We start from the raw sequence: 17,975 nt of genomic DNA, 5'->3' as shown, positions 1-17,975 counted from the left end.
CGAGACAGTCTGGTCCCTTCACCTGATGAAGGCCGCTTGTGTTGTGGCTGAAACGTCGTGATTTTTGTTTTTTTTACCTACGTGACTTTACCGAATAGAACCAAAGAGTACAGATCCACCTTGCGTGGTCAGAGTGTAAGAGGGAAACCAACGTTTTAACAAAAACGAAGGGATGCGTTTACAAACAGCGATGCAAACACTTTTTTTCAGGAGGGGGTCCTGTTAGGTTTTATGCAACAAGCAGCAAACTTGCCACCACTCGGCCATGTTGCCACTGCCCATGTATGCATGAGCAGATTGTATGTGTACATATCTGTAAAACATACATCACTACTGGACATCTGTGAAAAAGAGCTGCAGAGCTCATCGGACCGCTCCAGCAAAAATGTGTAAAGGACACGCAGAGTGTGTTCTTTTAGCGGTACGACAAAACCGACTTTAAGAATCAATTGGTGTTTAAAACCGTCGGTGGAATTGCACTGGTCATAGGTTTTTCCGAAATAAGCCACAGCTCCAGTTTGTACAGACGGACTCCCAGCGGAGGAAGATCTGATGTGAAGTTGAAGCAAAGCGTGGCGTGCTTCTTGCAGCAAGTCGTGCGCTTCGCATGGTGTCACTGTTTTTTTTGGCAGGGGCCAGGCGCCTTCACGGTGCTCTGCGCTAAAGTCGAGGAACCGACAAAGTCATTCAAACATCCACGCACCCGGGACCCCTTAGCTCTCTTGCCAGCACGTGTTGGCACCGTTTCCACGCACGCTTGCAGATAATCTGCTGGGATTCCAAATGGCATGGCTTAATTTTGCCCTTCCCCGCTGTAGGAGAGGGCGTTGCTCTGAGTGCGAAATGGGGCCCTATGTGGGCTTGAGTTGCACGTGCGTAAATATACCCGCTGTGGCAACCCTCTCAGCTGTCTTGTCTGTGGCTCCAGTGTTATTTTTGATGCAGCTAGGGATTTAATTGTCTTTAATTTAGTTTGAGAGTGGGGTTTTTTTTTTTAAGGCTGTCCATCAACAAGAAAAGAAGGCTCATCTGTTGTGGAAAACCAGCCTATTTTAATACCCATGTTGTTTGTATATACTATTTACGTAAAATGTTTAGTTTTACTCTTTGACTAATACTGCTCAATCTTTCAGCCAAATGCATCCCGGGAGGGCATTGGGCCACCTTCATCATGGGAGTCCTGTACTTTCACACTAAACAGTGAGCAATGCTTTAATGCAGACTGTCTTTAAATCCTCCGGTTGAGGAGATCACAGCTAAAGTTTGGGCTCCTCAAAGTAGTATGTTAAGCAACACTTTATCAACAAGACAGTGCTATAGCAATGCAGCATTCCAGCTTATTATCTGCACAATTCTTTTTGCAGATGAGAGTAGTCTCGGCAAATTCATAATTTTATCCACGAGTCTTGGCCCATTTTTCTGGCATTTACTGATGGGAAATACGCATTTTCTTTTATTCATCCACACGATTTCAATAGGTAAGGGGAGTCTAACAGAAAACGGATCCCGTTTATCAATGTGTATCAGGCTTCTTTCACGTGGATCGGTGGAACAAAGCATCCACTGATAATAGGATCCGACTTGGGCATCTGTGAAATAGAGCTTCATAGCTCATGGGATTCATCCAGTCTAAATAAAGATTATAATTCTGATAAAGATATCCCCCCAACAACGGTGCATTTAGAGGAGTTGTCCTCCAGTTAAGTCGTGCGACTTTGTGCAGCACTTTAACACAGAACATCTCAGAGTCCCGCACATGATTGTCTAGGCAACGTGTTGACTTCAGGGGGAACTCTACTAATCCTAGATCAGAAATGCTGGACTACAGCTCGGGTGCTTCCAGGCCATGTTATCATGCAAATTATACAATGTTCTGTGTACACGGTTATTCACAGGCTTCCTCTGCAGTCAACATGCTTTGTTACAGCAATGTGGTACGTGTTCATCTATCTGTGTGCCTCCTTTATAGGATGAAAGTGAATTCCGGGACAAGCTGTCTCCCATCGTGGTGTCTCTGAACTACAGCCTGGATGGAGAGTACAACTCGAATCACAGCACTGTGGTGCCAATTCTTAACCACTACCAGGCAGACCACATCCAGAAGCAGGTACCCCCTAGACAATGCTCACCGGTGTTGTGCAATGACCATTGATACTTCAACACATGAATTGGAACGGATGCACTGTATGCGTTGATTGTTTGGTTCAATGATCGAGTGCATTTCATGCACTCCATCAATAAATAATCATTATTTATTAGGGTTATACAAGGTCTCTGTAATTCCATATCTTGCTCTGGAAACAGGTTATGGATTGCTATTTAAAAAAAAAAAAACTTGGAAATCGGTTTCTACTTATAAAGCATGACCTTATTTTGTCAAAATTATTTTCCATAACCTCGACCATAAATAGTAAAAACTTCAACACATTTGAAAATGACATGCTCCATGTACATTGTTAACTTCATTCACAAGTTTGCCCTGTAATAAAAATGCAATAATTCCAACGATTAATAATTATTAATGGTACATTTCTTGTAAAGTTACTGAGGGTTACATTTCAAAATGAATATTCATATCCTTGACTTCTGAAGTACAGTACAACAGTGTTCTGCTGGTGTGTTACATATTTATTGCATTATGGAAGCCCTCCCGTGACCATGAAACAAATTGGCCAACTCAGGCTCGTGAATGTAGACAATGACCATGTGACTTGTGAAGACTTTTCCAATGACATTGATAATCTTCATGCTTTATACTTCATGGATCATGCTTTCCAACAACAAATGCCATGGGACACAATCTCCTTGCATTGCCAGTGACATTCAGAAGCGAACAAAGTCTGCTCTATCAAACTGGATGCAGTTAAATTCCTGACAGCAGAGAAAACTGATCATGTGGCTTTGTGAAATATTCACTTGCATTGGCAGCCATAAAAACTAAAAGAAGCTTTGTTGTGTTGCCCATATCGCTGGCATTTATTTAGTATAACCACCAGCGAGGCTGTGGAGATGCGGATACTCGTAGGTCTGGGGGAATGCACTTGGTAAATAATCAGAGGGTCACGGAGGTGTGGGAAAGCGACTGTAAGTGTAGAGGTGAGGACAGCGGAGGGGGGGGGAAGGGAAATGGTGGCATGAGGGCTATGCTGCAAGGCAAGACATGGGTGCTGCTGGCAGGGAAGCTCTGGGTCGAATGCCTAAACGTTTGACCCATCTGTGATTCCGAGACAAATGGTGTTCTTCACGTCGTCAACGACTACAAAAACAAACGTTTCATTTTACCATTGGGTACTTTTAATGCTATTGTATATGTGTAATACATTGGAGTGTGTAAATTATATCGCGCTCGCAAACAATATACGTTTACAAATTCTAGCATTGTTTTTGTCAGGAAGCTTTTGCATTTCTCTGCAACTTTATAGTCGTGTTAACTCATTATGGTTGCAAACTTGATTAAATTTTTAAGGCTATGGAAGTCAACGCTTCCCCCATAGCCAATGCATGCCGGGTTAACAGTTCAGTTTCCACAGCCACTGCTTCTAATTAGGCATTATGAACCAGAAAGCTATTGTGACATTTTGAAGAGTAGGCATATAACATATGCTCAGTTCCGGCATGACATGCTGAGCACTAATGTCTCGCTTACAAATGATTTGCAGTTTTTTTTTACATTTATTTGTATTATTATTATACACTGTAAACATATAGTGGTGTGCCTGTGTGTACTGCCTTTTACCTGCTTCGGCAAAGAACTAAAAAGTTACATAGAGTTACATATTATTTCAGCTTTAATGGAGGGCAGTGTTATAATGAAAATTGCCCTGGGTTTGTGGGGAGGAAAGCAAGATTATATTTCACAGATGCGGATATTCTCGTTAAGTTTCTAAATAATTATTTTACATTTGAACTGTCCCCATTGTACTTGTACAGGCATACATTTTGCTGGACTGTGGAGAGGACAACATCTGCATGCCAGACCTTCAGCTCGCTGGATATCTGTGCGTAACACTCGCGCGGCACAGCGTGCTTGCACAAATAAAGGCACATCACCGTCAGCGGTCGTGCTGGGAAATTCCATCTGGGATATGATCCAAATTCCATGATTGCACCATAGAAGATTTTTGCAGGAATTATGATTCTTCTTTGGGCGATTTCCATGTTTAAATCCATGTAATTAAATGGGATTCTCACAGGAATTCCACATGAGAAATAATCATCCAATATAATTAGACTAATTTTAATGGCGATGCAGGAATCGCCATTTGATATGAGTGCATGTATTTGTAAAAAAATGTTCTATTTGGAGTTTGCTGTACAGTACCATTGAATTAAACTCTGCAATGCTTGGCCTGCAGCTATTGCCCAACATAGATGTTGGTTGATGGGAAAGAATTAACGTAATTCAGTACAACAGCTTCCCTGCTTATCCTGTACATAATGTGGGAGGAGCAGCTGCCTACGCTTCCTACTCCTACTCGGTTCTTTCACAGATTCTTTGTTAGCCAGAAACAACATAGGGCCGTGTGTGCACACGTGTGTGTGTGTTTGCATTAAGACCTACATTTCTGCTTTATTGACCTGGTCAAGGATTATGATACCATCAGTAGGCCTGGGCTCTGGGTTGTTCTTCGTGCTTTCGGAGTCCCTGACTCGCTGCTCATGATCATTAAGGACCTTGATGATGGTGAGCCGGCCCAGGTAAAACTATGTGGCCGGGAGTCGGAACCATTCCCTGTTCACTTTGGGGTTCGACAGGGATGTATTCTGGCTCCCACATTATTTAACATTTATTTCGACCACGTAGTTCGTGAAGCATTCAATAGCTGTACCGGAGGAATTTCCGCTGCTGAACCTGGAGCTTGCCACTAAGAGGTGGGGACTTACCATCAGCCTCACCAAAACTAAGCACCTGCCTGGGTATTTTGTACCATCGGACACTCCACCCCCACAACTACCAATTGGTGATAGGGCAGTTGTGGAGAGTTTCCCATACCTGGGCAGTGTGCTCATGACCGGCTCCGGTTTGACAGCAGAGGTCTCGCTCCGAATCAGTCGAGCGGCATTATCTTTTCATCGGTTGCGTAATGCAGTGTGGAAGCTACCTGGTCTGCCGCTCCGCACGAAGCTTCGGGTCTTCTTGGCCACAGTCATTCCCTGCCTTCTCTACGCTTGCGAAATGTGGACCCCCCTAATGGAACATCTTCGCCGGTTAGAAACATTTAGGCTGGTCTGCCTACGATCCACCCTGGGTTTAACCAGACTGGATTGTGTGAGGAGCTCGCAATCCTTGAAAGTTCTGGACAAAGTCCCATCGGTGAGCTCCTCAGGCAAGCAAGGCTGCGTTGGCTGGGTCATGTAGCTCGCATGCCTACCCACCGCATGCCTAAACAGCTTTTGTTCAGCCGGATCGAGGGGGCTAAACGAGCCGTGGCACGGGCTAGAGAAGAGATGGAGTGATGTAGTACAGGAGGACGTGGAGCTGAGTGGACTTCCTGATGACTGGTACCAGTGGTGTCAAGATCGGCCTCTGTGGAGGAGGCTCGTGAAGGACGCTACTGGACAGTTGAAGGCAGTCGCCATCCAACAACAACGGAGGGGGCAGGAGCGACGCTCACAACAACGAGCGGAGCGCCGGGTGGCTAAAGCACAGCAGGTTGGCACAGTAGGGGGCACAGGTGGTGCATCAGCCAGTCATCTCAGTCAGTCGACCCGTGGCACCTGGGTCTGCCCCGTGACCTCCTGCCAGCGGGCGTTCGACACTTCACGTGGCCTCAGGGTGCACATAGCCTGGCACAAGCGTCGTGGTGACGTCACCGCCACTTAGTGGCGAATGGCGGTTGTTGATGTTGTTGCATGCACACGGTCCTATGTTTCGGTAGAGTAGCGGTTAGCATACTGCGCTACGAGCCTGGCCGCCCGAGTTCGAATCCCACTTGCGACCAACATTATTTGAACTGGTCCTGGACCCCTCCCCTAGGTCGACTCGGCCTCAAATGAGTACATTGTGTGGAGTGTAAACATCGCCACTCAGGAGACAAAGGCGGCCGGCGTGAAGTTGGCCACCCACTCCCTCGTGTTTCATTTCATTTCATTTAATTGGTATAGCCCTGTGAGCCGTTCGGCTCTTGAATCGGGTGCAACCGCAACAAACAAAAAAACACAAAAACATGAACAAGAAAACATCTTAAAGTGACTATGTGCATGTGCAAACAGAAAATTTAGGAAAAAACATCAATATATTCCTGAAATAGCACCGTACACCAACGCTGTGTGCAAAAATCCCAGTGGGATGCAAGTCAAACAACAACAACAAGAAAACTTAGATTAAGGCCATCAGTCTAACTCCGTACTACAATAAACAAAAACATGGCCAAACCAAAAAACTTTTAGAAATCACCAAAATAAAGCCATAAATGCAATGTAACAGTGATCATAGGAACTGTGACCGAATTTTTAACAATAAACTACATAAATAACATGTAACACCAAACCCTAGAGCCACAGTGCCGTGCCGTCAGCCTTCATAGGTGCTCAATAGTCTGTTAAAGGCGATACGGGGGGGGGGGGGGGGATCTTGTCTCTGTTTGCGTATGTGCATTGCACTTGAGTGAAAGCCGTGTAGAAAGTTTGACCGGAAATGAAAAATGTCATATTCTGTAAAATGTAATAATTTTGTTGATGGCAAAACTGTGTGCTTTTTTCAATTATAGAGTATATTTAGTTTTTCATTTATTTTAGACTTGAATGCATTTGTTATTTCGTCATGTGCAATTGAAACTTTGGATTCAAAATTAGAAAATGTATCATATCCTATATGGTATTGCCTTGCCATTTCTAGTGCAGTGGAATGTCTGTCTGAAGTGTATGAATGAGCCACTTAAAGCAAATGCAGATCTATCCTTATACTGTATGCACTCACCCCAGTGGGATCAATGGGTATTGACTGACAAACCTGTTGTGTGCACATCTGTCCCTTGTGTAATTTTAGAATTTTAAATTTGATCAACTGCAAAGTTGGAACACATGATGGGCCCATAAAAGTCTCAGGCACATTATAATAATAATGACTCCACTGAAAGCTGAACTATAAATACCAAGAGCCTTTTTTTCTACATGATGCTTTTGTTCATGGTATGACAGTAAATTTCATGTTTTGTCTGTTCAGTCACGTGGTAAATACTGCCGCTTATGAACTTTTGCAAGGAGTTATCACATGGCGAAATATGTTCTAATTTGAATATTGATCACGCTGTGACGTTGTTTACAATTGTAAGCCTCTTTTTGTAATCAATATAGCTCAAATCCATGTGCATACCAAAACCTAATTTTATATGAGTAGGCAATTCCTTTGGTCTTCACTTATTGAATCACATTGCTATCTCACCTCCTTATAATAATAATATCAGTAATAATAGAAGCCTCAATCAGTTTTTTTTTGTATTATGCTTATGCTGCTGGGAATGTTCAATCAGTGAATTTTAAGTTGTAGCTTTATGGAAAGAAATTGGGTGCGCCCAGAGAACTCTCACTTGCAAAGGTAGAACATTTGATTGCTACATTGAGCAAACCTAATGGAATTGATTTTCGCTGGCTTGCGTAAAAGATCCACCATCCTCGTTTGCAAGTTGCTTGGCTAGCATTGCTGTATGCAACAGTCTAGTGGCGAGATGTTGATTACCCCGTCTGGTATATATTTGGAGTTTGCATGTCTCTCTCCCCACGGTCACGTGGCTTTTTTCTCAGGCTTCTCTGGTTTTTCCCTCCACATTTAGAATCAATGTGCGTCTAGTGTATTTAGTTTTTATACGTTTCCTCGCGATAAGCCACTTCGTTGAGCTACAACCTGTGCCCGCCAGGTCGTTTTTTTGAAAAACAGCTCTCTCTCTCTCTATCTCGGTGGGCCTTACCTGGTAAGGTAAAACAAAGTTAAAAAAAAAAAAAATAGTGCGCAGGCGTGCGTCGCCTCGACCGCCTCCCGCCGCCGTTCACCGCCGCGTTCTGGACGACGCGCTCACAGCGCCGGCCTCGGCCTTGTTGTGTCGTCGCAGGGAGCGCACGGAGCTCTTCATGGGTGACACGAGCCCGCTGACGCTCACGCTCAACTGCTCCAACCACGGCGAGGGCGCCTACGAGGCGGAGCTGCAAGTCGCCGTGCCCCCCGAGGGGGACTACATCGGCAGCACGCGCAGCAGCGAGGGGCTGGGAACGAGCGATGGGGTACGTGCTGGGCTGGTGGTGGAGGGGGGGATGATGCGGGAGGCCGTGGTGGTTGTCATTTGTTCATTACATCACTTGTCGTATTTGTAAGACCGCAAGCACACTAGTCATAAACCCGTGCGGGTCATGGGAAGAAATGACAGTTGCCAAACGATTCTGCGATCTGTAGTATCTCAGGGTTGACGCTGTGCTCCAACGAGAAGAGGAGAGGTGTGTGTCTGTTCGTGGCCCTCAGAATGGTGGACAATTGACATTTACGCTGTAGGGGTCGGTTTATCCATAACGCTATCACTGTTGTATTTCAGTCCTAGACGAAGGATGTACCGCGTCAAACTTGACCATGATTTGAACTTGCAGGTTACAATTACGGGTGGAGTGCTTCAACCACTGCTGCACTACCCAGCTGGAAAATAGTCAAGGGTTATACATTTGTATTTTTACATTTACATCAAACCTATTCCAAATGCCCTCTAAAACAATCTAAGTAGGGTGGATAGAGTTGTAAGAATGTGAAATGGGATATGACATTTAACCTCGTGTGTCACGTGTTGTTGTCCTTTTTGCTCATCGTGTTTTGTCTGCTTTAGAATGTCTTCGCCCCAATCTGCACCCTGAAGGAGGAGAACAACACTCGATTGGTTGTTTGTGACCTGGGGAACCCCATGAAAGCTGGCACGAATGTAAGCAAGGCCGCTATGCATCCACTGGAGTCCATTTCATATTTTTTTCACATCACGTGCTCTCCAAAAACAGCTGACGCAATGGAATGACAAAGTGTAAGCTGGAGTATAGTTTATTTTACATAACGAATGGTGTGTGTGTCTGTATGTGGGGTGCACCTTTGTGTGTGTGTGTATGTAGCTTCTGATTGGGCTCCGGTTTGATTTCAAAAACATGGCTTATGACAGCTCATCCATCACCTTCAATGCCAACATGAAAAGGTCTGTACTTGAACATATTTCCAAATAATAAAGTCGATAACCAAAACAATATTCGTAAAACAGTATAGAACTGAACGTAACATTGGAGATGCATACGTGTTTTGTTCAAAGCTAAAGCTGTGGCTGCTGCTGCTGTTTTGCATTCAGCACCAACAAAGACAACCCGGAGAGCCAGCCCCTCGCTCTGCGCGCCGAGCTGGCTGTTTTGGCGCAGGTTGACATTCGGGGGTGAGTCGACTCCCATGGCAACATCGCAACTATACATGGCTCTGGCCACGCACAGGTGTCTCATCCTCACTCACTCGATGTTTCTTCAAGGACTCCCCCCCCCCTCCCCAAGCAAATATGTGCTGGGCTCCTGCCACATTGTGACTTGAGTGGTGGATTTTTTTTTCCCCCCCATAATAGAGTTTTTTGGGTTAGATCTCGTCAATATAAATGTTGTTAAGCCCGCTAACCACCCGACACAGACAATTAGAAAGGTTTGTCACGTAAACAAAACATGCCAATTCGTTACGAGTACAGCACACTGGTGTGGTGGAGAGTTTGTGAGCTTACTCTTTTGGAAGAATAATTAGCTTTTGTCCCTAGGTTTATTGCAAACATTTTGTACACTGAAAACTACGAAACTGAAATATTGACGCTTTTGCCTGGGAAAGATTTGGAGGATTTCATTTTAGAAAGTCCCTCTTTGGGGTGATTCGCTGGTGAATTTAGTTTTTATTAGAAATTAACTTCATAAAATGTATGCATTAAAAATGCAATAATGTATTTGCACCCGCACCTTCGATACGCACGGTTGGCTATGTGCGGTGCAACAGAAGTTCAACATACATGTAAATTTGAAACAGCTGTCATAAGTCCGCACTTGCAGAAACTTCAGCAACTGAGGGGGAAAGGCACAGGGGAGTGCACATTGCACAACCACAAAAATGTCAACAAATGAGCACCTTCAAACTCTCAGCTGTTAAAACAAAGCGCGTGCTCTCGTGAGCGGGTGTTTGTGCATAAAATCCCGAGCTGTTAAGCTGCCCCTGTGTTTTTGTGAGTTAAGAGGAAAAAAAAAAACTATTACGCGCAGTTATGCTATTTGTGGTGACCTAACCATAAACAAGTGTCCAACTAAAATACATCTTTTGAAACGTTGGGTGACAAAGGCTGCTGACTTCGGAAGACTGACACTGGATGTCAGGCACTTTCCGTTCGGCGTCAATCAGTGGAACTATGAAATGGTGTGGAAATTTCTGGTTATTCCAGAAAATTAAAACAAATACTCCTTTTCCGAAAAGTGCGTACGGAAAAGTGCATTTTTGTTTATTACAGCAAAAACTTGCATAGATTTTCATCCAACTATTTACAGGTTTCAATCCACGTTGTAGTATAGTTAGCAGCCTTGAGCAACCTTGAATAAATTACTCCTTTACATTCACGAAAAAAATATATCTATGGGGAAAAAATTGCTTGTTTATGAGTGAAATTGGTGGCTTAATATAGGGCACTATATCTTATTGTTCGGCTCACTCATTGTTTTTCCAGGCTTTTTGAGGGCATTGGGCAGTAGGATTGCTGTATGCTTGGTTGAGATATTAAACTGAGAAACAGCAAGTCTGAGATCGTGAAGTTACCATGATTTCTCAATCCTAGTCCAACTCAACTATTTCACTGCATTTGCTCTCAAATAATCGATCCAGCAAAATTTAACATGCCTGTTAAGTCTCTTTGTTGATTTAATTTCGATAGATTTTTTTTGATTAATTTTTAAAATATATTGCACTTCTAATCAAACACATCCCCATGAATAGCAGCGTAAAAAGGACTTCATCCAGAAGCAGGATGACAATGGGGTGAAAAATATCCTCGATTATATTTTAACACTTACAGATGTATTTCCTTGTGGCTTACACTTTATGAAATGACAAATATAATCTGAAGTCTTTTTTATTGAATTGGCAAACAAAATACAGTAATGATTTGCGCCTTTTATGCATAATGTGTTCATACTTTGGGGGGATTTCTTGCACCGAGTCAGCTCCGGATTGGAATTTAAACTCTCAGCCATCCAATTATGCCATGAGGCCAGATATTTATATGCAATGCATACATCAACTTCAAAAGGATTTCACTTCAGACTTTGCTTTGTCGGGTGAGTTTATTTAGTAAAACAATACAGTAATTGTTTGATGTATTATTTGATTGTGAATAATGTTTAGAGTTCACAATCAGTTGCATCTCTCCCACCGAGGTAAAAGGATGTTCTTGTGTTTTGTGCAGTGTGTCCATACCAGATGCAACAGCCATCTATGCTGCTGAGTGGAAATTGGCCGCACCCATGTCTTATCAGGAGGAGATCGGACCTTCACTCCAGCAAGTATTTGAGGTATTTATGATGTTCTGAATTCTCACGACTTTTCGGCCACAACACAAGCAGCCGTCCTCAGGTGAAGAAACAGCGCTGTCGGAAAGACAGCGCTCCAATGAACACTGCTAAGCTTGGCAGCGTCTTTTAAGCTGGGTGGGAGGAGCAGAGCGCCTTGACAAAGGAGTTTACATATCAACAGAAGAATTTAGCATTGAAGTAGCTGTGTTAATGTGAGAGATTAGCAGGATGTTAAAGTCAGAAATTAGCATGTAACTGGGAGATTAGCATGATGTTAACGTGAGGAATTAGCATGTAACTGGTCACGGAAGTGGCTATTCACGTCGTTTATCCAAGTTGCACGATGCAGTGGCAAAGTTCCGGACTTAGCAATTGAGACTTTTTTTTCCTCATATAAGCTTTTCAACCTGCTTTTTAAATGAAGGTCAAATGATTGAACGTGTTTTAAACACACTTAACATCGTTTTACATTTGTGCACCCACCTCCCTCCTCCTGCGCATGCCAAGGTCCACAACAATGGGCCGAGCTGGGTGAAGGCAGGCTGGTTGGACGTGAAGGTGCCCCACCAGCATGATGACGACTTCCTACTCTACCCGCTGCAGGTCGCCACCGAAGGGCCCCTCAACTGCACGTTCAGTATGCCCTTGAACCCGTTGAATCTACAGGTATGGACCTCTTCGATGGACTTGCAGTATCCCTGCACTGCTGAACATCGCTTGATGATTTCAAGCCAAAAGTAATTTATTTAGGCTTTGTATTCATTCTCTGGTGTTTGCTCTGCACCAGCGGTGTAAATTCTCTATTATCATATTTTCCCATAGAATCGCTACTATTGCGTTCTGACAAAGTTGAGGAGTTTTTGTTTGACGCTGGAAATATGATGAGCCGAGTTGACCCACAACCTGGATTTGAGCTTGCAACTCTCCGACTGTCAAGCGCTGTCACTAATCGCAGGACCACCTGGACAGATCTGTTAAAATAAACCCAATGAGAATGATATTTTGCATGGTATTATAACAGTATTGTCACGTCCCAATAAACTTTTAAAGTTTAGATGTGCTCATTTCAAAATAATCAGACCAATCATCTCAAAAGGATCGCTCCAAATAGCTACATTTACCGCTGAGACACCACGTCATTCCTAGACCACAAACCATTTTGCCTAAAGTTATTTAAGTGCCTGCAAGTGTGAGTGATCTATGTCCTTACGGAATCCAGTGTAAAGTGAGGGGCGGGCGCTGTATAGGGAAGTGCCCTCCGAGAATGTGCAGGGAGTGTTGAAGGGCTCCAGTTATAAACTAATGCAATTGGTTATGAATAGAGGTTATATGCAAGCATAGTAATTTATACTTCCCCGATGTAAACACATCTGCATTTGGCATACTAACTCTTGCGAGTATAGCATAATGAAGAATGCGGCATGTTTATAATTGAAAAAATGCTCGTAATAAAATTTTCAGTGGGGGGTTTAAGGTATTTTTTAAATTGAAATCACTTGTTAAAGATATATTTAACAGTGCGACTACTCTGGTTTGTTTATGATGGTGCTATATAGCTCTCCGATGTGTTTTTTATTGTTCTGCGCGTTGCTTGGTAAGATCTCCGATGTTTTAATCCACATTTTTGGAGCTTCTAAAGGAAATACAAACTTCAGACATGCCGAACAACATGGGGTATGATGTGAAAACACACAGGAGATCTATTGAACAATGACATTTAAAAACTGAAGCCATCATGCTGAGACCTTGAATCTGTATGGAATAGACAAGTGGTACATCCAGATAATGTTTTTTGCTGAGTATTGCATGGCACAATTGATAAAAAAAACTTCACATTATGTCTGCATGTGTGAGAGCTTCCAGAGTTATTCTTTGGTTCTTTCGGTAAAGTCACGTAGAAATAGAAATAATAAATTAGCTTCCAGAGTATCTTGGTCTATAGTAACACCTGTTCACTTTCAATTAGAAAATCCACAGCTGGTAATAATTGCTAATTCAAATTGAGCTTGCACTTTTTTTAGTGTGCTTTTTATAACTATTGCAAACCAAGTGGCTTCAAAGTTAAAATAATTTCTGTTATCCATCGTGCATCTGTTCAAAGTGATCTGTAAAGAGATGAAAATCCACACTTTTCCCTTGTACTGCGTGTGCTTAAGTTATCTAAATGGGTAGCACATTATTTAAAGGCACTCCCTTGTGCTTTGTGACACTATCAGGGTAGCTCAGTTGATAGAACTGTGGTCTCAAGAGTGCAAGATTTAGATTTAATATACTGGTCTCTGGGTCAAGCAAGTCTTTGATCCCTTTGGGGTCTGTAAAGTGGTATCATTTTGTGCAAAATCTACAATTTGTTTAATTGGCACAGCTCCACCAATGCAGATCAGTACCACCCAATTATTGTTTTAAGTGTTACAATAAAATCCACCTTGACCGGTACCAAATTGGCTCAAATTGGCCAACACTCAAATTACAGTATTAGGGCAGCTATACTCCATGTGCAGTGCAATATAGCACTTCAATTCATAAGTCTATGCATCGTAATTCTTCACTTGATGCAGTTTTTTATGGATTTTGCAGTTTACCTTTTAAGTGCCAAACTATGTTACCATAATGTGCTCTGCAACTTCACTCCACCCAGGTCAAATGCCAGAGTGAACAGAGTTGATAGGCAGGTGGTCACGTGTGGTAGGGCAAATTGTGGGTATTCCCACCTCTTCCAAGATGTCTGGCCAAAGTGTAAGAGTAGGCCAAATTACCCTCGTGAGGGTTTTTTTTTTTCTGGAGCTCCCTCTAGTGCAGTCCTAACCCACCGGCAGTGCCTTAAGGAAACAATTGTATGGATGAACCTTTCACCCTCAAATAAACTGTCTACATTTCGGCAACAACAAAAAGCACATTGAAAACTAATAATTGTTTCCCACAGAACTCCCTCTCCAAATAGGTTATTTTTCCAAAGGAAACGTTGCAACAAAACCTGCCTTAGTAGCATAACAATGTATAGAATTTAACGGCCACATTGCTCAAACCCACCACTGCATTTTCCCCTGCGGCAGCCAGCGCAGGAAAAAAATTCCCAAGCTTGGCGCCACCGGAACTGTATAAGTAAAGCTCTAATGTAATGATGCTGATAAACATCTTAATGAGTGGATTCTGTAGAAAGTGGAATGTATAGAGCATGAAGGTGGAGTGTCTCTTCTGCAGCCATTGTAGTTGATCTGGACGGAGCTCTTGGCATGTGGTAGATCAGAAGAGGCAGATTGCCATGTGCAGGGACATGTAGCCATTGTCAGGGGATGACACTAATTCAGGTGTCTGGGCCAATCTGAATGCAGTGCAACTTAGTGCACTGGGGGAGATAAGGGAGACTCCAGCAGGCTTGCCCAGCCTTTTCCCTAAGTGAATTTTGGCTAAAAAGTAGGCCCAGGGTGTAGATTGGAAGATAAATATAATAGTGGTGATGGTCTCTTCTGGCTCTAAAATATATATCATGCATGAAATGAGTAGTAGAATTGTACTGTTTGGCAAAGTGTGTGGCTGTATGGATTCCATAAGTGGTGCATATGGATGTATTAACTACAGCAATAAGACATCATGAGGCCTCCTTTGCCAGTACTAAAATATAATAGGGTTTTTCCACTTTTTTTCTGGCGACAAAACTGACACCTTTTGCAAGGAATCATGTTTACATTAACCACAATACTTGCAGTCAGAATGCAAACAAAAAACAACACTGATCATTTATGCATTGTCCTTGGAACTGATTGGTCCACACCAGAAACAGCTGGTGTGGACCAATCAGTTTCAGTATTGTGGTTAATGTAAACATGATTACTTGCAAAAGGTTTCAGTTTTGCCGCCAGAAAAAAGGGGAAAACCCCTATTACAGCAATAAGATTATTGCTTTCACATATGTATGCTGAAACTGATTGTGTATGAAATTACGCTATATAATGCCCCATGGCCATTTAGCATGGTCAGCTGAAAGGTGCCAAGAGTGGTTCCTTCTATAGGCTTGCGGTAAAATACCACACAATAACTGGCAAACGCCACAGCTGAATGGGCTGTGTAGAAAATTGCTCATTCCATAATAATAATAAAAAAAACTTGGCTTATGGCATACCAAACTTCATTGTCATATCTAGATACTGGAAACAGAATAAAATGTGGTGATATAAAATTAGGAAGGAAGCAAATGTGAGCATAGTACTTGTATGCAGAATTGTGAAAATCGTGAAATAATTATACATTTCTTCAACACTCGTGGCCATTGAGTCTTTATAAAAATCAATTTAATGCAACAGAAAATACCTTTTTAGTTTTTTCTTGTGAATGTTAAATGCAGGGAACCTGTTAAAAGGTGCGATACTTGGTGAACCTTTCTTATACAAATAAATTACATAATTATTTGAACGTGTCAATCTAAAGAATGTAAGAAACATACTTGCCAGTAAAATGGCATGCAGATACTGACTGAGCGATGAGAGTATAGGCAGTATTTAGCTCCAGAATCAGCCAGAGGGAAGTAAATCAGAGGTGAGCAGGAACAAAGTCTTGATGGATTTCTTCAGCAGATACGATGGTGTCTGTATAAGGGGTCCGTACGTGAATGGCATTGCGGTTGAGAGACCAAGATCAAATATGAATCAAATAGTTTAAACGAATGTAAATGTATAAATAATTTGACCAAATCACCAAGAACGTGCCTCTGATCTAGTCAGAAGTCACACAAGGTAAGTTGGGGTTGAGCCTGGAGCCATGCTTGGATGGTTGACCACTATGCAGAACAGATGTTGAAGGCCTTTGGGGCTACGTTATGGGCAGCAGAGGGAAGTGAAAAATGTATTTCTGTACAATAAATCCATGCTCCCTGCCTTAATGGACCCACATTGACCAGTCCGATGAAGTATAGTCAAATGAACCCCCACGACCCACATTACATTGAGAGGCCCTCGGCCAGCAGTCGATTGACGAAAGGGGTGTAAATGTACACATTGTAAACTACTCGATATACAAAACTAGCCCATGAACAGTAATGAATACCAATTGAGTTGCACAGGTGGAATTTTAGTCTTCCCTTGCTGAAAACAAAATTTGAGTGAACGTTTTGTACATTTAATGTCTTATATGGGGAATTGTTAATATTAACGAGCACAATAAAACGTGCTGTCAAACCATACATTGCTGATGTTAAATTGTAATGTTCCATAGTTACTTATGTAGAGGGCTAAAAATAACACTTGAAAATGGTCAGTGCAATTGCTCAAATCACATTGCAAGTTAAGAATGTATCTCTAAAATAAATCTAATTTGGATTAAATGGTGTATGTCTGAAGCATAATTTATATCGTCCACCTACTCTACATGAACCTTATATATTTTCTATTGCATATATCTGCACATAAAAATGTTTACTTGCAACTTTCGTGAATGCAGGAATTCATATTCTTTGGTTCTTTCAGTAAAGTCACGTAGATATAAAAATAATAATAAAGTGAATAAAAATAAAAACCAGGACGTTTCGATTTAACACAAGCGGGGCAGCTAATGTTAATGTAAGTGATGCCCATCACTTACATTAATGATGGGCATATACCCATACTGCTGACACTTGGGCTACGCCCATTTTAAACCTTTATAAACAGTTTGCCTTAGAGGCTATAATCCCCTTTTCCTGATGACGACCGCTTGTGTTGCGATCAAGACGTTGTGGTTTTTAATTTTATTATTTTTATTCACTTTATTCTAATCTTCTATCTATGTGACTTTACCGAAAGAACCAAAGAATATCTGCTCGGATACTTCATTTTATGTCGTCCGTATCATTGGAGGGCAAAACTCTAGACCAAAATCCATGCTGCACAGATGTTGTGTTTATGTATGATTGAACCGGTGTAATATCGTGGATATATTCTAATGCATAGCAATAGATGATAACACTAATTTATTGTTATTGGAAGAGTTCATAGCCAATAATGTTTCCATTGTCATTTGAGCATTGACTAGCTCCACTGGTAGTATTTTACTATTGGATGTAAATTCCACATTTCTATGCTCGGAATCATTCTTTCCAATGGACAACCACTTTTGTTCATTGTATCGCCACTATTGTACTTTTTTTTATTGACACTGAAGAGAAAATGGACTGAATAGACTTGCAGGGTTGAGCTGCCTGTTACAAGCCTACTCATAGAAATGCAATAATTATAAAATTCAACTTGGTTATTTGCATTTTAATGCTTAGGTTAAAGTTCAGTCGTCTAAGTAATTAAGGAAAAGCTGCAGTTGAGGGAGCTTTTCGGCTACAAATCTCTCGTAACGGTCCTTGAAGTTCAGCTGTGCTCCCAGTGCGATGGCAAGGGCTGACATTTCCTGCCACAGGGAAACTGCAGCTTCCTGTTTACCGTTATGGGCTGATGGAATGAGGCAGTTTAGAGAGATTT

The 17,975-nt window shown here is 42.2% G+C and overlaps 1 protein-coding gene across 1 annotated transcript in view; it reads left to right on the top strand.

The window, feature by feature from the left end:
- The window catches only part of LOC116944898 (integrin alpha-8-like), a 124,636-nt gene that overhangs the window by 82,971 nt on the left and 23,690 nt on the right, over positions 1 to 17,975 (top strand). Inside the window, exons 18-25 of the mRNA XM_032958791.2 lie at positions 1,970 to 2,107; positions 3,931 to 3,998; positions 8,049 to 8,217; positions 8,805 to 8,897; positions 9,079 to 9,158; positions 9,306 to 9,386; positions 11,430 to 11,535; positions 12,043 to 12,201. Of these exons, the coding sequence (XP_032814682.2) occupies positions 1,970 to 2,107; positions 3,931 to 3,998; positions 8,049 to 8,217; positions 8,805 to 8,897; positions 9,079 to 9,158; positions 9,306 to 9,386; positions 11,430 to 11,535; positions 12,043 to 12,201 (894 nt within the window). The remainder of the gene's footprint in view (positions 1 to 1,969; positions 2,108 to 3,930; positions 3,999 to 8,048; positions 8,218 to 8,804; positions 8,898 to 9,078; positions 9,159 to 9,305; positions 9,387 to 11,429; positions 11,536 to 12,042; positions 12,202 to 17,975) is intronic.

Source organism: Petromyzon marinus, chromosome 2 (assembly GCF_048934315.1).
Source record: "Petromyzon marinus isolate PM22_M1 ecotype Great Lakes invasive population chromosome 2, UKy_Petmar_22M1.pri1.0, whole genome shotgun sequence".
Taxonomy (NCBI): Eukaryota; Metazoa; Chordata; class Hyperoartia; order Petromyzontiformes; family Petromyzontidae; genus Petromyzon; species Petromyzon marinus.
Note: the sequence above shows the minus strand (reverse complement) of the source record. Positions and strands in the feature narration are given on the sequence as shown.